At 43.3% G+C, this 21,951-nt stretch overlaps 1 protein-coding gene across 2 annotated transcripts in view; it reads right to left on the bottom strand.

Moving 5' to 3' along the window:
• Nucleotides 1-3,579: 3,579 nt before the first annotated feature.
• MAGI3 (membrane associated guanylate kinase, WW and PDZ domain containing 3) overlaps nucleotides 3,580-21,951 on the bottom strand; it is a 217,477-nt gene continuing 199,105 nt past the window's right edge. Inside the window, exons 17-21 of one of the 2 annotated variants that reach the window (XM_065404497.1) lie at nucleotides 18,483-18,585; nucleotides 11,478-11,604; nucleotides 10,701-10,844; nucleotides 6,872-7,010; nucleotides 3,580-4,661 (exon numbers count right to left, since the gene is read on the bottom strand). In XM_065404497.1, coding sequence (XP_065260569.1) covers nucleotides 3,580-4,661; nucleotides 6,872-7,010; nucleotides 10,701-10,844; nucleotides 11,478-11,604; nucleotides 18,483-18,585 — 1,595 coding nt within the window. Of the gene's footprint in view, nucleotides 4,662-5,297; nucleotides 5,348-6,871; nucleotides 7,011-10,700; nucleotides 10,845-11,477; nucleotides 11,605-18,482; nucleotides 18,586-21,951 lie in introns of those variants that run through there. The other variant, XM_065404498.1, reaches the window with a different exon arrangement.

The raw sequence follows: 21,951 nt of genomic DNA, 5'->3' as shown, positions 1-21,951 counted from the left end.
CTTGACAAGAGGACTCACTTTCCTAATAACTGTCCAGGCTAAATGCATTACAGCTGAGCAGAACATTCCAGGTGGTGGATAGTTAGGGGGTAGACCTTAAAATTCTGTTATCTGTGCCTTTTCAGTTTACATATTAAAGCAGATCCCTGTTCCTCTTTCCATCAGCTGCATCTTCCTCTAGTGCCCCCATTTGATAGACAGGTGCATGTGTGTAGTGACTTCAAGTAAAGAAACATTCATTTAAGTGCCTTTAGGCTAGAGAGGCCAGGTCTGCTTTGGACCTTGCCCCTTTATTCTGTGCTACTGCAGCCTTTCATGAAAGTCAGTCCACCCAAGATAAATATTGCCTCCAAAGGCACTCGGTTAAACTTTCAGTTGCATAGCAACATTAAAGCCACTCGGCTGCACACACCAGGAGAGATGATAATTATATAAAAACTAAGTGTTCTTCAGACAACTCATTATTCTTGACTGATAAGCCCTAATAGAACAAGCAAAGCATTCTCCACAAGGGAATATGCTAACACTTGTTCTCTACAACCGCTCAATCTGTAAAGCACCATCAGGGTATAAACACTTTTCACAATGTTGGTAGCAACTAGAAAACTGAAGAATTAACATTTACATGTAACACTTAAATCTTTGGTAATGACTTGGTTAGAATTTTGAGGAGGTGGGTCAAGAGGGCTGTTAAAGCATTCTGGAAAATATTAATGCTTTCTACTTCTATAGTGCCTTACCTTTCTAACACAGGTAAGTATTATTCAGAGATGTGGTAAAAGTGGAAGAAAAGAAGATTCCTCTATTCTAATGCACAGCCTCCTAAAAGTATACAGTAGCTGCCTTTTATGCAACACTACTGATAAAGCACCTTGGACAAAGAAGTAAATGGCCCTCTGGGGTAAGGACTGATTGTGAAAACCAGGTGAGAGGCAGGAATGTGATAACCTCCCCTTCAGTATGAGAGCTAAGAGTCTACAACTGGTATGAGGAAAGAATCTAAAGCCACCTCCCTAGGAGAAATTGTTTTGCTGCAAGTGCAGCTTGTGTTTTCCTTAGGCTGGTGACTTTTTCAATAAATTAAGAAATAGTAAGTCAGTCAGAGGACTAATATTGAGAGAAAAGGATACCTTTAACTCCACTGTTCCATCTCGCGCCATAAAGGGACGATGACATAGGTCATTTTTTGTAGTAAATTGTTTATGCAAAGCTATTTTCTGTACAATGAAAAGTAGTAAAAATGTAAAAAGTGACATTTAAAATACAAATAAACCCATGGAAGCAAACTCCATCAAACAGCTGGTATTATATTTTGCAGGACTGTGGTTGAGTGTTACTTGAAAAGGGAGACAAGGTAACTTTCAGATGACAAATGCAGTTGATCATTGGAAAATATGGATGTTTATGGGTAACTTGGGCTGTATATTTAGCTAAAAGACAGTTAACTGCATCATTGTAAAATGAGTCTACAGCTAACATTTTACAGTGCAAGAATGAACAGGCTGTGAATGGGAATTTTTTTAATATATCTATATAAAAAATAATGAGCGATTTACAGGTCTCTCTAGTCAGAACCTCAGAAGTGTGTATATATAAAGGTGCTGTACAATATATAAACATTTACATCCATATGTTGCTTAGCATTCCAAGGCCACATTGCTAAGTCATCTTATACAGTAAGTACAGGTACAAGTTCTCTAGAAAAGACTCAAACAGAGGACACCAAAGCAGGTCACAATGTTAACAATCAGAAAACAGCATTTGGATGGATGTGTACTTGCTGACAGAACCATTGAAATGGTGCTAATTCATCTTAGTATTAAATTTCTGAATTTGGTACTATTCTCAATGGTTAGAACAAGTGCATACAACTCTTAAAGAGGATCCCACAGGGTTATCAACCAAGAATACAGGATTAATATCTACATAGGCTAACAAATATTTTCACAGTCAAACTCTACAATATTGAGGATTTGTACACTTTATGCTACAGCAAACTGATGGATTCATAAAATGTGAAGCAGCAGAGGGCAGTTCAGATGTGCTTTAAAATCTATTTATTTTAGAACTGTTCATTTAAGCCTACTGCTGAGTAGTTGTCTATTTCAAAAGTTTCTAGCTTCAAGTCAGAACTGATTTTTTTAAGTTTAGTGAGACTTAGCAGCTGCTCAGTTATGTTTTTAATGGGCAAGTCATTAGTTTAACACGAGGGTCCAGCAACTGATCTGGACTTTCCTTACCTTTTTTCCTCTGCTTTTGTGAACTGGCCCAGCTCCTTTTACTGTTTATTTTCAGTCATTGAAAACCTAGCACAGGTCAGGAAATCAAATCCATTAAGAATGCTATTGAGTAAATCAATCCATGAAATTTCTGCAGACTGCTATAAAAATATCTTGTTAACATTCCTCAACATTTAAATACATATTAAAGCCCAAACAATAGATATTAAGTCTCATGTACCCTGTATGTCATCTATTTCTCACTCAACCAAAAGCAATTACACACAAATAAAACACAAGAGATTTCTAATAGTAGGCACAGGTCAGAGGGACTTTTTAAAGACTCTGTGGTTGGTTCTGTTTATGTTTGCAACAGCAGGTTTGCTGTTTCAAATACTGCTTTTACATAATTTTTAGTTTTACAAGTAAAGATGGGACATTTCCAAGTGTTTTTGAAACATACAGTATGTGGTGCTTTGACATACAGTACCAGAGGGAGGTTGAAAGCATAGCACCAAGTCCATTCCTTATTTTTAAAGAACTGACAAGGTAAACTCATGGCCCCATTGAAGTCAATGGATGTTTTTGCCAGTAACTTAACAGGGCCAGGATTTCACCACTTTATGTTTGCAATATGTGTTTTGCAGATAGTTACTATAATTACCTTAAACGAATTAAGCAAATTAAAACATTTTGTTTTGCTAACAGAAAGCAAAACTAACCCCATAGATCAGAACAAAATGCAATTCTCTTTTTAAGTAATGTCACATTAGGTATTAGGAACTTTTAAGAAAAGAAGCCAGTGGGGCAGCATCAGTGGCTCATTTGCTGCCCTAGAGTTAATAGAACCAGCACACTCACCTTCTTATTGAAGTTGTGAGAACTCGAGTTATTCCCCTATATAAACATGCGACATGCCTTTGAGAAAATAGCTATTTTCAAACAAAATCTTGGCTTTGCTGTGTCTGGGAAAAACGTACAAGGAGGATGAAATTGATTGGCTACAGTACATAACTTGGCACAAGAACAAGAAGTGAGTCATGATCACATTGGCAATACAGGCATTAAGAAAGTTTGTTCAGAAACTCACAATACTATCTGAGAAAGCCTTAGCAGTGCAATGTTGAGAGAGCAGCAGGACACTGCCTTCAAAGGGATGAGGGGACAGCAGCTTATGGAAGAGAGTTGCTTATAAGCAATCCGAACGGTCCTTCATGCAGCTTAGTTAATTTTAAGAACAAATCAAATGTACTGTCCAGCCTCTGGAGTTAGTTTCTGAAAAATGACAACTTTGTGGAAAAAAGATGCGTTTAATTGACCGTATTAGAAACCTGATTAAAACATGTTCTAAAAATGTTTGTCAGACCCGTTTTTCAGTGACACCTGTTGCTTTTGTGACTTTACTTGCACTTGGTACCTTCCAAGGTCCAGGAGTTATTGGTGCTTTCTTGACTGGAGAGCTGCATTCAGTTTTTGAAATTCCATCATCTTTGGTTTCATCAGTTGGCTCCAAGTCTTTTTCTGTGTGGTCTTTGTTCAGAATAACTGGATCTTGTGTTTCGAGCCTACTTTTTTTTCCCTTGGAAAGCTGTGAAACATCAGAAAGACTTGTAGTTTTGAAGTTGCTAGAACCTGGCTCTCCAGCACTGGCTTTCTTTACTTTTTCATCTTCATCTACTTTTCTCCTAGGCTCATTGGCCTTATTTAATGGAAGCGTCTTTTCATCTGCTTTTGGGTTTTTTCTCTCTTGAGACCACTTCTTATTCTTTCCAGCAATGTTCTGCTTTGTGTCTTCCTGTGTTACTCCTGATTTTTCATTTCCATCTTTGAACCGCTCAATAATCTCAATATCACCACCACCAGCTATTTTATCTTGAGTCTCTAGTAACTTGTCTGATTTGTCCCCACTTTCTTCCTTTTTGGGATGCTTTTGGGGACTGGCAGATCTGCCTTGGCTTCCTCTGGAAGTTTCTTTTAAATTGATTTCTGTGTGTGTATTACCACTCCTGGGATGCTCAGACTGGTCTGAGAGATTGCTGTGTGTGTTTTGTCTCTCACCTTTCCTTGGACTGTGGAGCCCCGCTTGCTGCGATTCCCCAGATGTGCCCAATCTTTTTGGACTCTCAGATCGGTCTCTCCTAATGAGGTCATCAGTTACTAATTCTAATTTTTTTGACCGCTTATACCCTAAACTGGTAGGCTGGTCCCATCTCTTCATATGCTTCTGGGTAGAAGACAGATGCTTCAGCTCAGACTGGTTTTCAGTTAAAGTGCTTTTCTTTTCAGGCACAGTGTTCTTAGCTTCTTCCAGTTTCTCAGATATGTGAACATTCGCTAAAGCTTCTTCCAGTACTGGTAAATCACATACTGCAGAGGGGGGTAATGGTGACTGTTCATCATATATTATATTTGAGGATGATGGATTAAAACTATCTTGATCACCTGGAAGTGAAGAAGCAGAATGATGTGACAAACGTTTGTGTGAATATTGGTTAAATGATTTTTTTATCTAAATGTATTAAACTTCCAAAATGTGATCTAAACACCAGTTTTTTTTTGAAACAGACTTTTACATTATATCACATCACTCACACACACATACACTAAACAAAACCGATTTCCTCACTTTTCTGTGAGCTAAAAATTTAAGTTTACAGCTAACAATTTTTTGGAAAAATACGGATAAGGATGTTGGTAAGATCTTTGAGGCTGGTAAGGGCTTGTGAGGTTTGCATTAACTGAATGTGGAGGTTCAGCATAGCTGTAGGCCTCGTGTAGCAGAATCACAAATTAAAAATCTTTCCTAAACTGTTGCAATGTTAGGTTCACTCCCTCTGGGACACCTGACATTGGCCACTGTCAGTAGACAGGATACTGGGCTAGATGGACCTTTGGTCTGACCCAATACGGCCGTTCTTATGTTCAGTTGATGCCAAAAGAAAACTGAAAACAGGGAGAAGGTGGGGTTATTATTTATAGCGTTGTACTTAAAAAAAAAAAAAAAAAAAAAGAGGTGAATCACAAGACATGCAGATTTACCAAGTCTTTAAGGAAAGACCAAGAAAAGCACTGAAAGCCTTAATGTTGCTCAGGTTTCATGTAGGAGCACAAACTGGAAGGAGCCAGACCTGAATGAGGAAGAGAAAAAGCCCAGGACTATATACCAAAAAAATCACAGAAAGCAAGAGATTTCATTAGATGTGTATGATTCAAATGCAGAACACAAGAGACAACATAGTGATAGTATGGAAGAGCCCCTCCCCTCCCCCCTAAATTACTGCACTTAAGCCTGGCGGAGCTCAGGGAGGGAGGGAGATATGGAATATTACTGATGCCTGCTATTGTTATGAAGTGCAGCACACTTCTGTGCCAAATATTTATGACTGCATGAAAAACCAAAACAGATCTCTTAGGTTTGTTATTGTAAGCTTAAATACCTACTGGCAATAGAGAGAGCTGGAATTCACTTATTGAGTGGAGATATATTTTAAGTTTTCAAAATACTAACAAGACAATAAGTCTTCCTGTAGTTCAGAGATTCTTTGCTTTTATTCTTTGTACTATTTGCTCTGATGGTACCACGCAGTGTATTTTAGGACCATGGTGTGAAGTTATTTTCTAGTTCATTGGGGAGAAGGGAAAAATATAGGAAGAAACATTTTTGAGCAATTTCATCTCTCAAGTGGAGGTCGATTCCTGCCTGCATATAATAGAATGCTACAAACTTTCATAGGCTATGCTATGCTTGAAGGTTCAAGTTATCTGATTTTAATTTGTTTATGAAAGTCATGGGCTTTTACGGCAGGAAAGTGGTTCTGTATCTAGCCATTCCAATTTTACTACAGAGCTATTATGCCATAAGAAGGATCCTTACACGGTTTAAATATTTTCCTGTCAAAAGCCTGACAGCAGCTGCGAAGGGTTAAAAGGATAGAATTGGCATAGGGAGGAATAAATTCTCTTGTTCTCAAAGTGCTCTGCTTTGAAAGACTGACAGTCACAAATAGTTTTGATTTTGGAGCATGCCCTGCAGTTGAACTCAGTTGAAGCTCTTGCAGGCATTTCTGCCCAAGCAATTTACTTATAGATTTGTGCTTTGCTGCCTTATATGCAAAAAACAAGTCACAATTAAAGTTTTCTATTCCAAGAGCAAAACCTTCACTCTTTCAGAAGTTTTGTTTTTGAAAAATTTAACGTTTTATAGTTTAAGTTCATAAGAGAAACTGAAGCATCACAAAAATAATCATCTTGACAGAAGCCCTATACCATATGAGATTTTATTCAAGTGTAAAAGCAAATTGTGTCTTTAATTATAATATGTGTAGAGGAGCACAGAAATCAAGTTGGAGATGGATGGGACCATCAGAACAAAACATGGCCTAAAGAATACTTGCAATAACATTACATTTTGTGTTGTCTTTCCAGTAAAATAACTATTCCATGGCAACAGATTTGGGTTTTTTCTGGTCACATTATTTCTGCTTGTATGAAAACAGGCAGCTTGAAAGTCAGCAGAAATGGAAGGCTATTGCTAAGTAGCTTTAGTGCATGCACAACAGCATCCAACCTCTTTAGACATTCGTCAACACACATTTCTTTTTACCACCTTCCCCCCGTCCCCTCCGGACAAATTGGTACAACCTGTAACTTACCATGATCTGGTATCAAGCCAGTCCCTGGTCTCAGAAGAAGAACAACTTTATTTCCTCCTGCTTGAATCAGCTCAATGGCTCGTGTATGAGTGATACCTTGGGTAGGTTCGCCATTGATTTCAACAATCTGGTCACCAACCTGAAAAGACAATACCAGCCAGATTAAACTTCATCAAGCACTGCTACTATAACTGGATTCTTATTCAATATAGGAAAAGCCATAGCTCAAGCCAAGCTTTCCTCTTCCCTAGTCCCTTCCATTATCTGAAACCCACTCAGCTCTAGCACTACTCTCCTACAGCCACTAACATATAACATTAATATAATTCAACCATCTGGCTGGTCAGTGAATTTTTCATGTAGATATTCTGCCAAGCTGGCTTCACTAAAGGGCTCAGGTTACTTGAAATGAATTTTCCATTTGATAAATGTTTAATACATCCATGTTCTTGAGTACATCTTCACTCCATAAAAGTAATTTGTTGATGCTCTGTTATAAAGACTTGCACCATGAAGATACTTAATCACGTTGTGTAGGTGCTTAAATAGATTGTTATAAGGCATGTGGTAATTACTCTAAAATTAATAAACCGCCAAACACCCTTATATTAATATAGCTGAGCGGGTTGCCCATAGGTTTCCCGTAAAGGAAAGGAAAGGATTTATTATTCTGAGTGAGAGAGTTCACTGTATGACAATACTAGCTCATTCCTAACTAGTGAGATACCAGCTTTAAGGACTTTGATGCAAATTAACAAACGTATCAGATAATGGATGTCAGAATATCAGAAAGCATTTGGATTCTAACCCATGAAAGAGCATTAGATTCATCTTGCAATTAAACTGATTTTCCATTAGGTGTCACTACTACATAAAAGTTGCAGTTTAAAGAGCACATGTCTTACTTAGATCAGTTACATAAAATGCTACGGAAGAAGGTAACAGTCCCACATAGAACCCTATGATCATGGAGAGCTAATACAATAATAAATGAACCAGAAGGAGGACACAAAACCATTTGGGAAAACACAAGGTAAAGGTGCTGTTTTACCATCTAATGTTCAAACCAGCTACAAACTGGGTTATTAGAGCTCCTTTGCGTCAGTATCTGAAAAGCTCCCTCTGAAAGTATTACACCTCTACCCCGATATAACGGGACCCAATATAACACGAATTCGGATATAACGCGGTAAAGCAGTGCTCTGGGGGGGGCGGGGCTGCGCACTCCGGCGGATCAAAGCAAGTTTGATATAACGCGGTTTCATCTAGAACGCAGTACGATTTTTTGGCTCCCGAGAACAGCGTTATATCAGGGTAGAGGTGTATTTAAATTGGGGCTGGGAAAGGCCTAGGGCCATTTCTGTGGTTGAATTGGGAAAGACTGGACAGCACAGAATCGTGAACAAGCTTATCTAGGCACGGAGACGTTCTGCCCTGGCCAGGGAGAATCTAGAGGTAGCTCCTGTTTCCAGAGTCTACAACCTGCTCCCACAGTTTTCATTGACGTCACTCCTTATGTTTTGTTATGAGCATTAATTCTATTCATCCCGCTGACCTCTGCAACAGAAGCTATGAGAAGTGGCCCTTGCAAGAGAGTCAGGTGCCATGAAGGAAATGGTTGCAAATATTTTCCAATGCATGGAGTATAATAATGACACCGCTTAGGCCTTGCTGGCCCTCAGGACTCAAGATTCCCAGTGGGGCATGGCTCCAATGGCAGTACTGGTACAGACAGGACTCAGGGGTTTGCCTATACTAGTGCTTCCATTGCTGCCACCACTGGTGGACCTGCACTATGATAGATAGGTCCCCATTTTATCAGTGTATAGGCATGATCAGCCCAGTGGACATGGAAAGCAAATTCACCAGCTTTTTCGCTTCCAAGGGCTGGAGGAGGGCACATACCTGCTGCCAGGGCACAGGAGATGAGGCTGTCCCATTATGAACTCATTTTTCAGGGTGCTATAGTTCCGGTGTGAAACTGTTACTGCTTCAAGCATGGAAACAGCATTTTAAACACAGCTGAATATGCCTCTCCCATACAGTGCAGGCACCCAGCGAATTCACTGATGTCCTCTGGGAAACAGCCTACCCAAGACTGGACCCTCTATGTCAGTCAGTCAGCATGGAGCTCTGAAATGGAACAATACTTGCCTCTAGCAGGGGAAGGAAGCAGATAACAGTGGGCTGCTCCATACAGATTGCTACAGTGGAAGGAGCCCTGCTAAAACCACTAACCGTGAACAAAATGTATCCCCTAGTTTAGCTGACCAGAAGGTGATCAGCACCTGCAGGGAGACAGGAAAGCTGGGTGTGATCAGCCAGGTAAAGTGCCTTGAGAAGGGGAACAGGGAGGACACCACAGTTTTGTTTTCCTATCTCTATCTGTTGGGAGGAGGAAGAGATCTTATTACATGATATCTGGCCAGGCCTACCAGATCTTTGGAGAAATGCAAATATCACATAAGAAGTATAATGAAAGAAAGATGAGCTCCAAATTTCAAATATTCATCCTCACACTGTTTTATTATGAATACCCCACAGTCAAATTTACCCTACAGCCCACCCATTCTTTGGCGCAGAAGATCCATAGGAGAAAGCAGATAAGTGTGCTGATGTCATTTTTGAGAACAGAGCCCAAAGAGTTATATTATGTGTCCCCAATAGATTGGGAATTTATAAAGCTGAACACAGCAAGAGTTCAGGGAATTGTATACATTAGATTCTGTTTACTGCTGTGAAATTTCTCCAATGAAAGTCCAAGATTTGCAGCTGGGAAGTCTTCAGTTGCTGGTGACTTGAATGCCAAGGTCTGGAGCTTAGCATAACCACACTTGAAAGAGCAGTACAAGGGAAAACAGAAGCAACACTATAAGACTCAAGCAATCTCCCAAGCATAAGAAAAACTAACGACTAAATGTTAAGAATTAGCACAATAAAAGTTAACACTTTGAATTTTGCATCCAATTAAGCCTGACATCAGCTCTCAAAAGTAGTCGATTACTACTTTCACTTTGCAGACTACAAAACTGACAGAGAAAGAGGTGAAGTGACTTGTGTAAAGGGCCAGACCACATGTCACTGGCAGGAATGGAATCAGAACTAAAAGAGTCTCTGATGCTCAGTTCCATGCTCCAGCCAGTAAAAAGTCATTTTATGGACAGTAATTACAGAACTGTGTTTGGTCTCCAACTGTTGTGGCGCTGCCTTCGCCCTTTGCATATATTTGGTTTGTTTAGGAGACAATATTTAAACAGTGGGATTCTTAGACATGACACAAGAATTAACATTAGGATATGTTGGTAGGGAAGGCACTTGGTTTGGAACCATTTTAAAATTTTATGCTGAACAATGAAAGCTCAGCATAAACACAGAGGTTGGGTGCTCTCACAAACCCACATTTACCTGGACTCTGGGAACCGTCCAACAGACTTGCATTTCATTGTGCTATTTCCAGTCTGGGCTTCTAAAAACCACTCATTCTGGCAAACTACTGTCTACAGAGAAAATTCATTGTCGGAAACATCTATTACTGTGTCTTTAGAGTAGATAGTGTCCAGCTTTCTTGGGGAGCGGCAGTGGTGCACAGAGAGCAGTTTTCTTTCCCCCTAACACGTTGCTGGGATTTTTATTTCCTGAAACATTACAACGATCAACACAGTTTGCTACCTCTCTGCAATTACAACTCTTAGACCGGCAGCAGTGTAAATAACTGTTGTGTGTGTGCAGGGAGACACTAACCACTTACAGGGAAGCAAATTCTTTGACTGGGTAATGAACATCCTGAGGAGCCTAACCTATTTGAATTCATCAGTGATCTGACACTCACGTGAATTCTTCCATCCTTGATGGCAGGCCCATCCTCAGCAAGTCGAAGGATGAATAAGCCCATGTTGTACTCCTTTCCTCCGCGAAGACTGAATCCAAAACCCCGAGGGCCTCGTTCCAGTTCTACTGGAGAACAGCCAAGACTCTGCATAAGAAACGAGATAAACAAGATGAAGAATTGTGGACTGAGAAATTTTAACTTTTGTTAGTTTCCCCTACATTTTCAGGAAAGGTATTTTATAAAACCAAAGAAATCCCTTCAGTTTCACACACTAGGCAGGTTTTAATACACAGCTATGAAGGGATGTGGTTTTAATTAAGTGCAACATGCAATTGAATTTGACTCGTCACAAACTCACATCATATGATTCGGTATGAGGCAGAGTTATACCCAGCCAAAATCTGCAGAGCAGTTTAATTCTAAGATTCCTAAATATGTATGAACTGTTTTTCCATATAGAATGTTCCCAAGATGTTACAGTAGTTCCGTTTCAAAGGTTTGTTGTTTCTTTTATAACTATAATGATCAGCAATATTAAACTAGACTAAGTTTATAACAACATTAAAATATTAAGTATTAGCAAAACATCCTCCCTACTGTTTGACACATGCCTAGTCAGCACATTCATAACAAAGAATATCTTCTCAACACCATATCTCCTAAGGGAAAGGTTATCCTAGACTATTAGCATACAGATGTCAGTGGCAGTTGAACTTTAGGGCCTCAGTACCACCAGGATCTTGCCGAGTCTTTTGGCTCCTCAGGATAGGGGTCTACCTGAGAATGACGGCTGCCTACAATGGAGAGAACGCCGCCATCGGGCTGGGGCAAGTGCTTGTGCTCAGGCCAGGGAAGCCTGTAACTGTTGGAAAGTTCTCTTCCAGCTTCATCTTCTGTGACTCCCCTGCAAATTGATGGAAGGAAAGGTTAAGTTACTCAGGTCACATTTACATGGAAACTCAATGAATCTGCAGCAACGACTTGCTAATAGTTACTATTGGATGGACCAGCAAGAAACATATCAGTTGTACAACAATATAGTTTTCTTATGCAAAGCTTATACAATTAAAAGGGTATTTAACAGTTGTTTCTTCATCATCTGTAATTTATAACCTTAACCTACTGCTTGGCACAAGGAGTTGCGTCACCTATTTCATTCCTGAGTTAGGGACATCTGACACTAGGGTCTTCTGTGAACCCAAGGATTATAAAGAGTACAAAAAATAGCAGTTCAGTCTTACCCTCTGTTCTCATTTGGAGGGAACCCTTCTCTCTTTGCACACTTCCCTCACAGGTGAGACAGTTTCGACAGTATATAATGCTTAGTTTATCCTGAGCATGAAGTGTCCCCAATTCATACACAGACAGAACATGATCAGGTACTTCTGAGTAATGTAACAAACATGCAAAATCCAGGAAATGAATCACTGTTGAGGATTTAATCCCAGACTCTTTGCCATCATCATAATGATTAAAAAAAAAAAATCAGTGTGCATGCACCATCTAGAAAAAGGCCACATAACTGCTATGAATGGGTTTAAACTGTGCAGTGACAGCATCAAGACAACTTTTAATTTTTAAATGTTCATTTTAATTAAAGCAGGTAAGAGAAGATCATCCAAACAGCTACCTGCAGTAGTGCCCAGGGTAAGTAGGGTACTGCTGAATTATGTAATAAAGATAATGCTAATATGGGAAAAATAGGTGAAAAACCCAGCATGTCCATCTATTCATTGTGCTACATAACTGATACATTGGCTGTGAAACAGAGTATCCCTGTGAATATTTTCCCCATTGACAGCATCTCCCAGGATCTCATGAACCATTTATTGATTGGGGTTTTATTGGGTGATTTCCACTCATAAGTAATCACCCCTTGGTCCGAGAAAAGTGCTGAAGGGATGGAGTATCATCTCTGATCAGAGCTGGTCTTAGGCCTGGTCTACACTAGGCGTTTATGTCGAATTTAGCGCCGTTACATCGAATTAACCCTGCACCCGTCCACACCACGAAGCTATTTAGTTCGACATAGAGGTCTCTTAAATTCGACTTCTGTACTCCTCCCCAACGAGGGGAGTAGCGCTAAATTCGACATGGCCATGTTGAATTAGGCTAGGTGTGGATGGAAATCGACACTAATAGCTCCGGGAGCTATCCCACAGTGCACCACTCTGTTGACGCTCTGGACAGCAGTCCGAGCTCGGATGCTCTGACCAGCCACACAGAAAAAGCCCCGGGAAAATTTGAATTCCTTTTCCTGTCTGGGCAGTTTGAATCTCATTTCCTGTTTGGACATCGTGGCGAGCTCAGCAGCACTGGCAACGATGCAGAGCTCTCCAGCAGAGATGGCCGTGCAATCTCAGAATAGAAAGAGGGCCCCAGCATGGGCTGATCGGGAAGTCTTGGATCTCATCGCTGTGTGGGGCGATGAGTCCGTGCTTTCCGAGCTGCGCTCCAAAAGACGGAATGCAAAGATCTACGAGAAGATCTCTAAAGCCATGGCAGAGAGAGGATACAGCCGGGATGCAACGCAGTGCTGCGTGAAAATCAAGGAGCTGAGACAAGGCTACCAGAAGACCAAAGTGGCAAACGGACGCTCTGGATCCCAGCCACAGACATCCCGTTTCTACGAGGCACTGCATTCCATCCTAGGTGCGGCCGCCACCACTACCCCACCACTGACCGTGGACTCTGAGGATGGGATATTGTCAACGGCCGGTTCCTCGGACATGTTAGCGGACGGGGAAGATGAGGAAGGAGATGAGGAGGACGAGGCAGTCGACAGCGCTTACAACGCTGATTTCCCCGACAGCCAGGATCTCTTCATCACCCTTACAGAGATCCCCTACCAACCGTCCCCAGCCGTTAACCCGGACACAGAATCAGGGGAAGGATCATCCAGTAAGTGTTTTAAACATCTAAACATTTATTTTTAACAGAACAGGAATATTAACAATAACAACAATGGGTTTCTCATGATTAGTGTGCCCTAGGCGCTTAACGTTTCAGTCCTGGGCAGTGCAACTATTGAAAAAAAATCTAACAATGTCCGGTTTTGCATGATTGTTCTGCCCAAGCCGCTCTACTGTTTAGTCCCTGCCAGTGCAGCTACAGTAAAATGCGGTCTATATGTCCGGGGATAGAGCTGAAATCCTCAATGGACATCTCCACGAAGCTCTCCTGGAGGTAATTGGAAAGCCTTTGCATCAGGTTCCTGGGGAGAGCGGCCTTATTGGGTCCTCCGTAATAGCAGATATTTCCGCGCCAGGAGACAAGCAAGTACTCCGGGATCATTGCCCTGCAGAGCATGGCGGCATACGGCCCTGGTCTTTGCATGCTTTCCCGAAGCATTCTTTGTTTTTCCGTGTCTGAGATCCTCATCAGGGTGATGTCGCTCATGGTGACCTGCTTTGAATTAGGTAGGGGAATGTTAGTATTGGGACTGCTTGCCCGTTCCTTTACAGAACTGTAACCGGCGGTTTACAGCCACGCGGTGGAGGCGGGAGAGGGGCAGCATACAGGGATCTTTCTCTGGGACAGCGGCGAGGGAGTGGGACAGGGGCAGAGCTCATGCTTGCCGGATTGCTGGCAGCAGGGACTGGCATTGCTTTCAATGTGAAAGGAAGCCAGTGCAACTATTAAAGTTTTAAGCAGCCACAAGTCTACGGCTTACCATGTCGGCCTGCTACACAAATTCCGGTGTCCTGCCCCGCTTCTCTGATCTGCACTGCAAGACCCCAGGCACTGAATGCGAAGGCCGAAAATTCGACCTTGTCCTGAGTGCGCATGTGATAGGTGCTGTGCATGGTCTTCTTTACAGAGAAAGACTATGTTCTTTGTTCACAACTAAATTTATCTTTCTGAGGAATTCACTCCCTTTTTCCCATTCCCACAGCTGCGACTGTCTCCCAACCCAGCCTGGCATCACACTCCCAGAGGCTAGCGCAGATTAGGCGTAGGAAGAAGAGGACACGGGAGGACATGTTCTTGGAACTTATGGGCTGCTCCCGAGCCCAGGCAGCACAGCAGACCCAGTGGAGGGAGAACTTGTCCCAAATGCACAGTTCACACATGGAACGGGAGGAGAGGTGGCGGCAGGAAGACCAGCAGGCGACTCAAACGCTGCTTGGACTACTGAGGGAGCAAACAGACACACTCCGGCGCCTTGTGGATGTTCTGCAGGACCGGAGGCAGGAGGACAGAGCCCCGCTGCAGTGTCTCTCTAACCGCCCTCCCCCGCCACCAAGTCCCATACCCCCCTCACCCAAAGTCCAAAGAAGGAGGGGCGGCAGAGTCCGTGAAAACTCTCACTCCACCTCTGCAGACTGCTCTACTACTAGAAGGCTCTCATTCCCCAAAATTTGACAAGTCCTTTCCTTCCCGCCTCACCCAAGCCCCCGTCCCAGTTTCACCCCCCAGTTTCATGTGTAGTTGACAATAAAAAATACGTTTCTGTTAATTACTGTTTCCATCATGTTCTTTAGAGGAGAGTCTGTCTGAAGGGGGGGAAAGGGGGTTGGTAATTGGACAGGACAGTCACCTTTAGCAGGGTACAGAGGCGGGGGCAGGTTCAGCAGCAGGGCACACACACACTGCAGTCACTAGTTACCTTGGTCAGTCTGGGAGGTGGTTTTAGTGTTCTGTGGGGGGTGCTCTGTGACTTTGTGGCGGGGGAGGGCAGTTACAGATCTTATGCGGCGGTCCTTATCCTGGATCACAGAGCCACGCAGCAGGGGATCTGTAACCGTCCTCCCCCTGCCACAAAGTCACATAGCCCCCCCACACACAGAGTCCCAAACAGGAGGGGTGGCAGGCTCCGTTGAAACCACCAGTCCACCACCGCGGAGCCTGTCATTCCTGGAGTTTGGAAGCGTCATTTGCATCACTACACTACACCCGCTCCCCACCACAGTCTGCGTCCCAGGTTCAACACTTTCCCACAAAAACAGTAATAAAGAAAACGGTGTTCATTAACAAAATTCAAGTGATTTTATTTTTAAACGTGTGTTGGAAGGGGGGGAACGGGGTATGTAACTGGAGAGGATACTGAACATTTAGTGGGTAAAGAAACGGGGGCAGGTTCAGCTTCTCTGTACACAAACTGAAAAGTCACTGGTTACCCTGCTCACTCAGGAACCTAGCTTTCAAAGCCTCCCGGATGCACAGCGCGTCCCGCTGGGCTCTTCTAATCGCCCGGCTGTCTGGCTGGACGTAATCAGAAGCCAGGCTACTTGCCTCAACCTCCCACCCCGCCATAAAGGTCTCCCCCTTGCTCTCACAGAGATTGTGGAGCACACAGCAAGCTGCAATAACAATGGGGATATTGGTTTCGCTGAGATCACAGCGAGTCAGTAAGCTTCTCCATCTCCCCTTGAGACGGCCAAAAGCACACTCCACCACCATTCTGCACTTGCTCAGCCGGTAGTTGAAGAGTTCTTTTTCAGTGTCCAGGGCGCCAGTATAGGGCTTCATGAGCCAGGGCATTAGCGGGTAGGCTGGGTCCCCGAGGATCACTATAGGCATCTCCACATCCCCAAGAGTTATTTTGTGGTCCGGGAAGTAAATACCTTCCTGCAGCCGTCTAAACAGACCTGAGTTCCTGAAAACACGAGCGTCATGAACCTTGCCCAGCCATCCGACGTTGATGTTTGTAAAACGTCCCCTATGGTCCACCAGTGCTTGCAGCACCATTGAAAAGTAGCCCTTTCGGTTGATGTACTGGCTGGCCTGGTGGTCCGGTCCCAGGATAGGGATGTGAGTTCCATCTATAGCCCCACCGCAGTTTGGGAATCCCATCGCGGCGAAGCCATCTATGATGGCCTGCGCGTTTCCCAGCGTCACTACCTTTGAGAGCAGTACCTCAACGATTGCGTTGGCCACTTGCATCACAACAACCCCCACGGTAGATTTGCCCACACCAAAGTGGTTCGCGACTGACCGGTAGCTGTCTGGCGTTGCAAGCTTCCAGAGGGCTATGGCCACTCGCTTCTGGACAGTCAGGACTGCTCGCATCCGGGTGTCATTGCGCTTCAGGGCAGGGGACAGCAACTCACAAAGTTCAAGGAAAGTCCCCTTCCGCATGCGAAAGTTTCGCAGCCACTGGGATTCATCCCAGACCTGCAGCACTATGCGGTCCCACCAGTCCGTGCTTGTTTCCCGGGCCCAGAATCGCCGTTCCACAACATCCACATGACCCATTGCCACCGTGATGTCCTCGGCGCTGGGTCCCATGCTTTGTGACAGGTCTGTGCCACTCTCAGACTTCAGGTCCTCTCCGCGCTGCCGTAGCCTCCTCGCCTGATTTATCTGCATCTGCCTCTGGGAAAGGTGGATGATAAGCTGCGAGGCGTTGACAACGGCCACAACTGCAGCGATGGTCGCAGCGGGCTCCATGCTCGCAGTGCTGTGGCGTCCGCGCTGTCACTGACCAGAAAAGTGCGCAAACTGATTTCCCGCCGGCGCTTTCAGGGAGGGAGGGCGGGAGTGACGGTTGGATGACGACAGTTACCCAAAACCACCCTCGACACATTTTTTTCCCCAGAAGGCATTGGGGGCTCGACCCAGAATTCCAATGGGCAGCGGGGACTGCGGGATAGCTGCCCACAGTGCACCGCTTCCAATGTCGACGCTTGCCCCGTTAGTGTGGACTCACAAAGTCGAATTACTGTCCTTAGTGTGGACACACACGTTCGACTTTGCAATATCGATTCCACATATTCGATTTAAGTAAAATCGAACTACTCTCGTAGTGTAGACATACCCTTAGATCTCTGCCTCCTGATTTATCGGGTCCCTGAACAGCCTAGACATACAAGAATGACATTTCCAATTTCTCCTAGACATAGAGTCATAGACTTTAAAGGTCAGAAGGGACCATTATGATCGTCTAGTCTGACCTGCACAACGTAGGCCACAGAATCTCACCCACCCACTCCTGTAACAAACCCCTAAACGATGTCTGAGCTATTGAAGTCCTCACATCATGATTTAAAGACTTCAAGGTGCAGAGAATCCTCCAGCAAGTGACCCATGCCCCACGCTACAGAGGAAGGTGAAAAACCCCCAGGGCCTCTGCCCTGGAGGAAAATTCCTTCCCAACCCCAGATATGGTGATCAGCTAAACCCTGAGCATGTGGGCAAGACTCACCAGCCAGACACCCAGGAAAGAATTCTCTGTAGTAACTCAGATCCCACCCCATCTAACATCCCATCACAGGCCATTGGGCATATTTACCACTAATAGTCAAAGATCAATTAATTGCCAAAATTAGGCTATCCCATCATACCATCCCCTCCATAAACTTATCCAGCTTAGTCCTCAACCCCTTCAGTAGACACCCTCTTCTGTAACAGAACAGGAATAGTCGTCAGCTATGAGTGAGCATAATCTGCGTATCAATTACAGTTCCCCACAACATATGCCAAAGACAGTGCATAGCACGAACACTAACAGTTACATGAGATTATAAGGGCCAGGCTGATACAGGAATTACTGAGGCAACAATTCCTCACAATTTAAAGTCCTTGTTAGGTACCCAGAACGATGGAGCATTTGTGCCCTTTTTTAGATGCAGTCAAGGGCAATGCCTGGACGATGCTCCCATGCACTGAGATGAGGGCTTGCTGCAGGATATGGGGAACGTGACCCACAGTTGGCTGCCCCTCCTTCCCCTCACTTCTGCGCACAGATTCAGCCCCAGCCTAAGTCATCCTTGGGTATCACACCATCCAGGCTCATTCTTTGTTCATTTTTGGTTCCCATCTGTCTGAAAGGCATCATACCTGTCTGCTGTTGCAGAGTTGGCTTGTGTTGTTCCCATAGGTCTGTGCTGCGGGGCTGGACTTTGTTTGGCAGAGTTGGTTCCTGAAGGGGGGCCATGGTGCTCTAATAAAGTCAAACAAAACAGAATTACAGACAGACCTCTAAAAACACACCGTGTGGCGTGAGGGGAGTAAACAGCACAAGAGAGTGAATTGCTGTTCTGAGCATTTCTGACTCTTCTAGGTAAACAGCAGCTCTTGCGGTCAGCTGCCTAGAGTGAGAATGCAGGGCTTTTAATTTAAAATTTCAGGAGAAACAGAATTTCCATTTTCCTTAGGATAAGCTAATGGGCAGGTCTGAGCCACACGGCCAAGCATACACAATACTTCTGTGCTGGATGACAGTAACATGCCAGGTTGATGCTGCGCTGAAGAGAAGGAGTGGAGATTTCTTGATTCAGTTCCATAAATCAGGGTATTGGGTGAAGTTCATCCTCCCAATGGAGGAACTTTCTGCTAAGCTAAACTACTTTATTCTAGGAATGACAGCACAGATTAAGTTGGTGAATCAAACATACAGACATTTAGATTGTGTATAACCTGGTAAAGGCAGGAGCAGTGTCAGAACTAAACAGATCCACAGCCGGATCGTCCCCCCCCACAGTATTTGATGGTGATTTAACAAATAATCAGAAAGATCAGCATGATGCCTGCCCCACCCCTCCTCCAGCTCCATTGTGAACAGGGTTTGAGCCCAACTCAGCCAGGCTCCTGGAGGCGCTACTGACAGTCACATCTGCTAATCCATCATGGAGAAGATCTATCACAGGCAAACTCTCAGGGAAAGGTTACAAATGGTTCCTGAAGCTGTATTAAAGGGACTAGTCTATTCAATATTTTAATCAGAACTGGAATATCGGAATGTTCTCCCTCTCCCCAAAGAGCCTTAACAGGCAATTTACCTATAATGATATTTTAACAAAATCCCTCTTAGTAGCCTTCACAAAGCGAACCTATCTCCAACACAGAAAACACATTTACTGTACGGGTCTGATCAAATGACTTACAAAAAAAACTTATGTTTTTGCAATACAAAGTGACTGCCACTCAAACAGCAGAGCAAACCATATTCCACCAAAATGCACTCAGAAACCCTAAAGGGCAAGTTTTAACCTGGAATGAACATTTATGGTTCAGTCGCAAACTCTGAAAATAAGTTCTTATAATGAAAAGTGTCACAGACATTCCAGCCCAGTGTTGCTAGGTGTGTGTTAGGTAAATGCATTTTTGGGTAATAATTGAAAAACACAAGTAATTATGCACCTTGAAGTAAAGGAAAGCATATTACTGCTTCTCAGTACAGACTATTACATTAGATTGCAGCATTTATCAGCTATACCAGATCTTGCAGAGTTCATCACAGGGCTGTCTGGCCTTATTGCTAGGACATGCCTTGAAGAGGTTTTTTTACCCCACAGAGACAAATGTCAACATTTATTCCTGGTGTACATTCAAAGTTTTAGTTAATAAGCACAAGTAAGAGAAAGGCCATCTGTCTGCATGAATTCTCGGCTCCTCCACTCATCCTGCTCTCCCATGTTTTTGGTTAGGACACGACTGAGGCTGTTGTAGAATGTCTTCTGGAGCATGGAGCAGAATTCACTTATTCTAGAATTAGAGACACTATTGGGACAAAGGATGAAAAGAAAAGAGCACACATCTGTGAAAGCTGGAGGGGAGCAGCGGAGGGATCAGAGTTGCATTGTAGCTCTATGAGCTGAGGGATGAAAACATTTTCACTGCCAATCTAAGAGGTCAGCACAGAAGATGCATTGGGGGAACAGCAAAGTCAGTCAGGGCTTGAGCACTATGGTGCTGAATAGCTTCTGGCTAAATGGGTATTTCTCTCCCCCCTCAGTGTTATCCACAATGCAACTAACTAGTGGCAGCAGTAGCCAGACGACCAACCCTATAAAGCCCAACCTGCTTCCCAGAGTGTGTAACTGATTGAAAGGTCTGCATGATCTAATGTCTGCGCTGGCTTTCCCCAGGGTCTGACCGCTCTAAGGAGGATAGTGCCTGCCTAGTATTTTATGATCTGGAACTTGGTGCTCACTGCAGCTGTGCCATTAGCTGAACTACATTCCCCAAGCTTAAACCAGTGATTATTTTAGAAACAGTAATTTACTCTTGTTTATGAGCAACATGGATTTCTGTATTTCCTCCAAACATTATATAAATCTCCAAGCAACATGGCTTCTCCTATTGGTCACTTTGGGCTGGTTTTATAATCTGTTACTGAGATTTTTTTCCAACACTGATTCTCACTCAGGTCCATGTTTTATCTCTGAATTTTATCTGCAAATCCCATAGGATTTAGGAATGGAGAAAACCTCAGATCAGTGTTTCTACAGGGTGTGTGAAAAGGGGTGTTATATTCAGATATTAATGGCAGAGGCAATTTATCTCAGAGACAAGGTTGACTAAAAACTAGATAGAAATGGACTTCAGCGCAACCTCAACTTAAACTTCAACTGCATTAAAGGCAGGGTGATTGCTTTGAGCTGCATCCCTTTGGCCTGAAATGAATTAGATTTGATAAAAATGAAAGCTTCATTGAAATAGAATGGATTTTATAAATAAAAAGAGCCTCTCTGTTTCAAGCATTAATGAGCAGGTAAATTAAGTCTTTTAATATTCTATATGAAAGGCCAAGATACCATGTTAAATATTTGCAATGAATGTGAAATGAGAGGGGATCATTTGTTGGCTTTATCCACATGCTGGTTTTACGTATTTATTATTTAAGAGTGGAGAAACCCAGCTTACTGGCAAAATAATTATAGCAATTTTAATTAAACCTACAAGCAGCAATCCACAAAAATGCAATGGTAAGCAGTGCTGGAAAAAAGCTCTCTTCGAATGATTGGATTTTACATATTTATAGTGAACTGTTTGTATAGGGAACAATAGAATATTGAAAGCAGTGTGGCATGGGAGCTTTCATTAGAAAATGCCGTCTCTGAAGGTGGGACTTTGGCATCACAAATATTCATTTTGCTGCCTCGAGGATTTCACTTTTTGTGCATTGAATTTGCTAGCAACCTGAGAGGCTTTGCAGAAAAAACAGTAATCAGGATGCGAGTTTTCTCCAAATGTATCTTTAGAAGAACATTGTGTTCATTGTGTCCCGGAAAGGCAGCATCAGGCAAATCTGTGCATTTTCACAGAGTGAGAGGAAAACACGGACCATGTCCAGCAGGGCAGGATGTCTAAGAACTGGATATTTCGCTAGGCTTGACTTCTGTTCAGCAATAGGGCCCCTGAGGCACAGCTGCCCATGCTATTGGCTTGCACAGGCAATATCACCGTAGGAACTTACCTTTTAGTTCTGGGGCAGGGGCTCTCCTGACGTGAATTCCTGCTGAAGAACTCTAGGATGCCAAGTAAGGTAAAAAAAAATTCAACCCAACTTTTCACTGGCATCCCA

This window comes from Emys orbicularis, chromosome 4, assembly GCF_028017835.1.
Source record: "Emys orbicularis isolate rEmyOrb1 chromosome 4, rEmyOrb1.hap1, whole genome shotgun sequence".
Classification (NCBI taxonomy): Eukaryota; Metazoa; Chordata; order Testudines; family Emydidae; genus Emys; species Emys orbicularis.
Note: the sequence above shows the minus strand (reverse complement) of the source record. Positions and strands in the feature narration are given on the sequence as shown.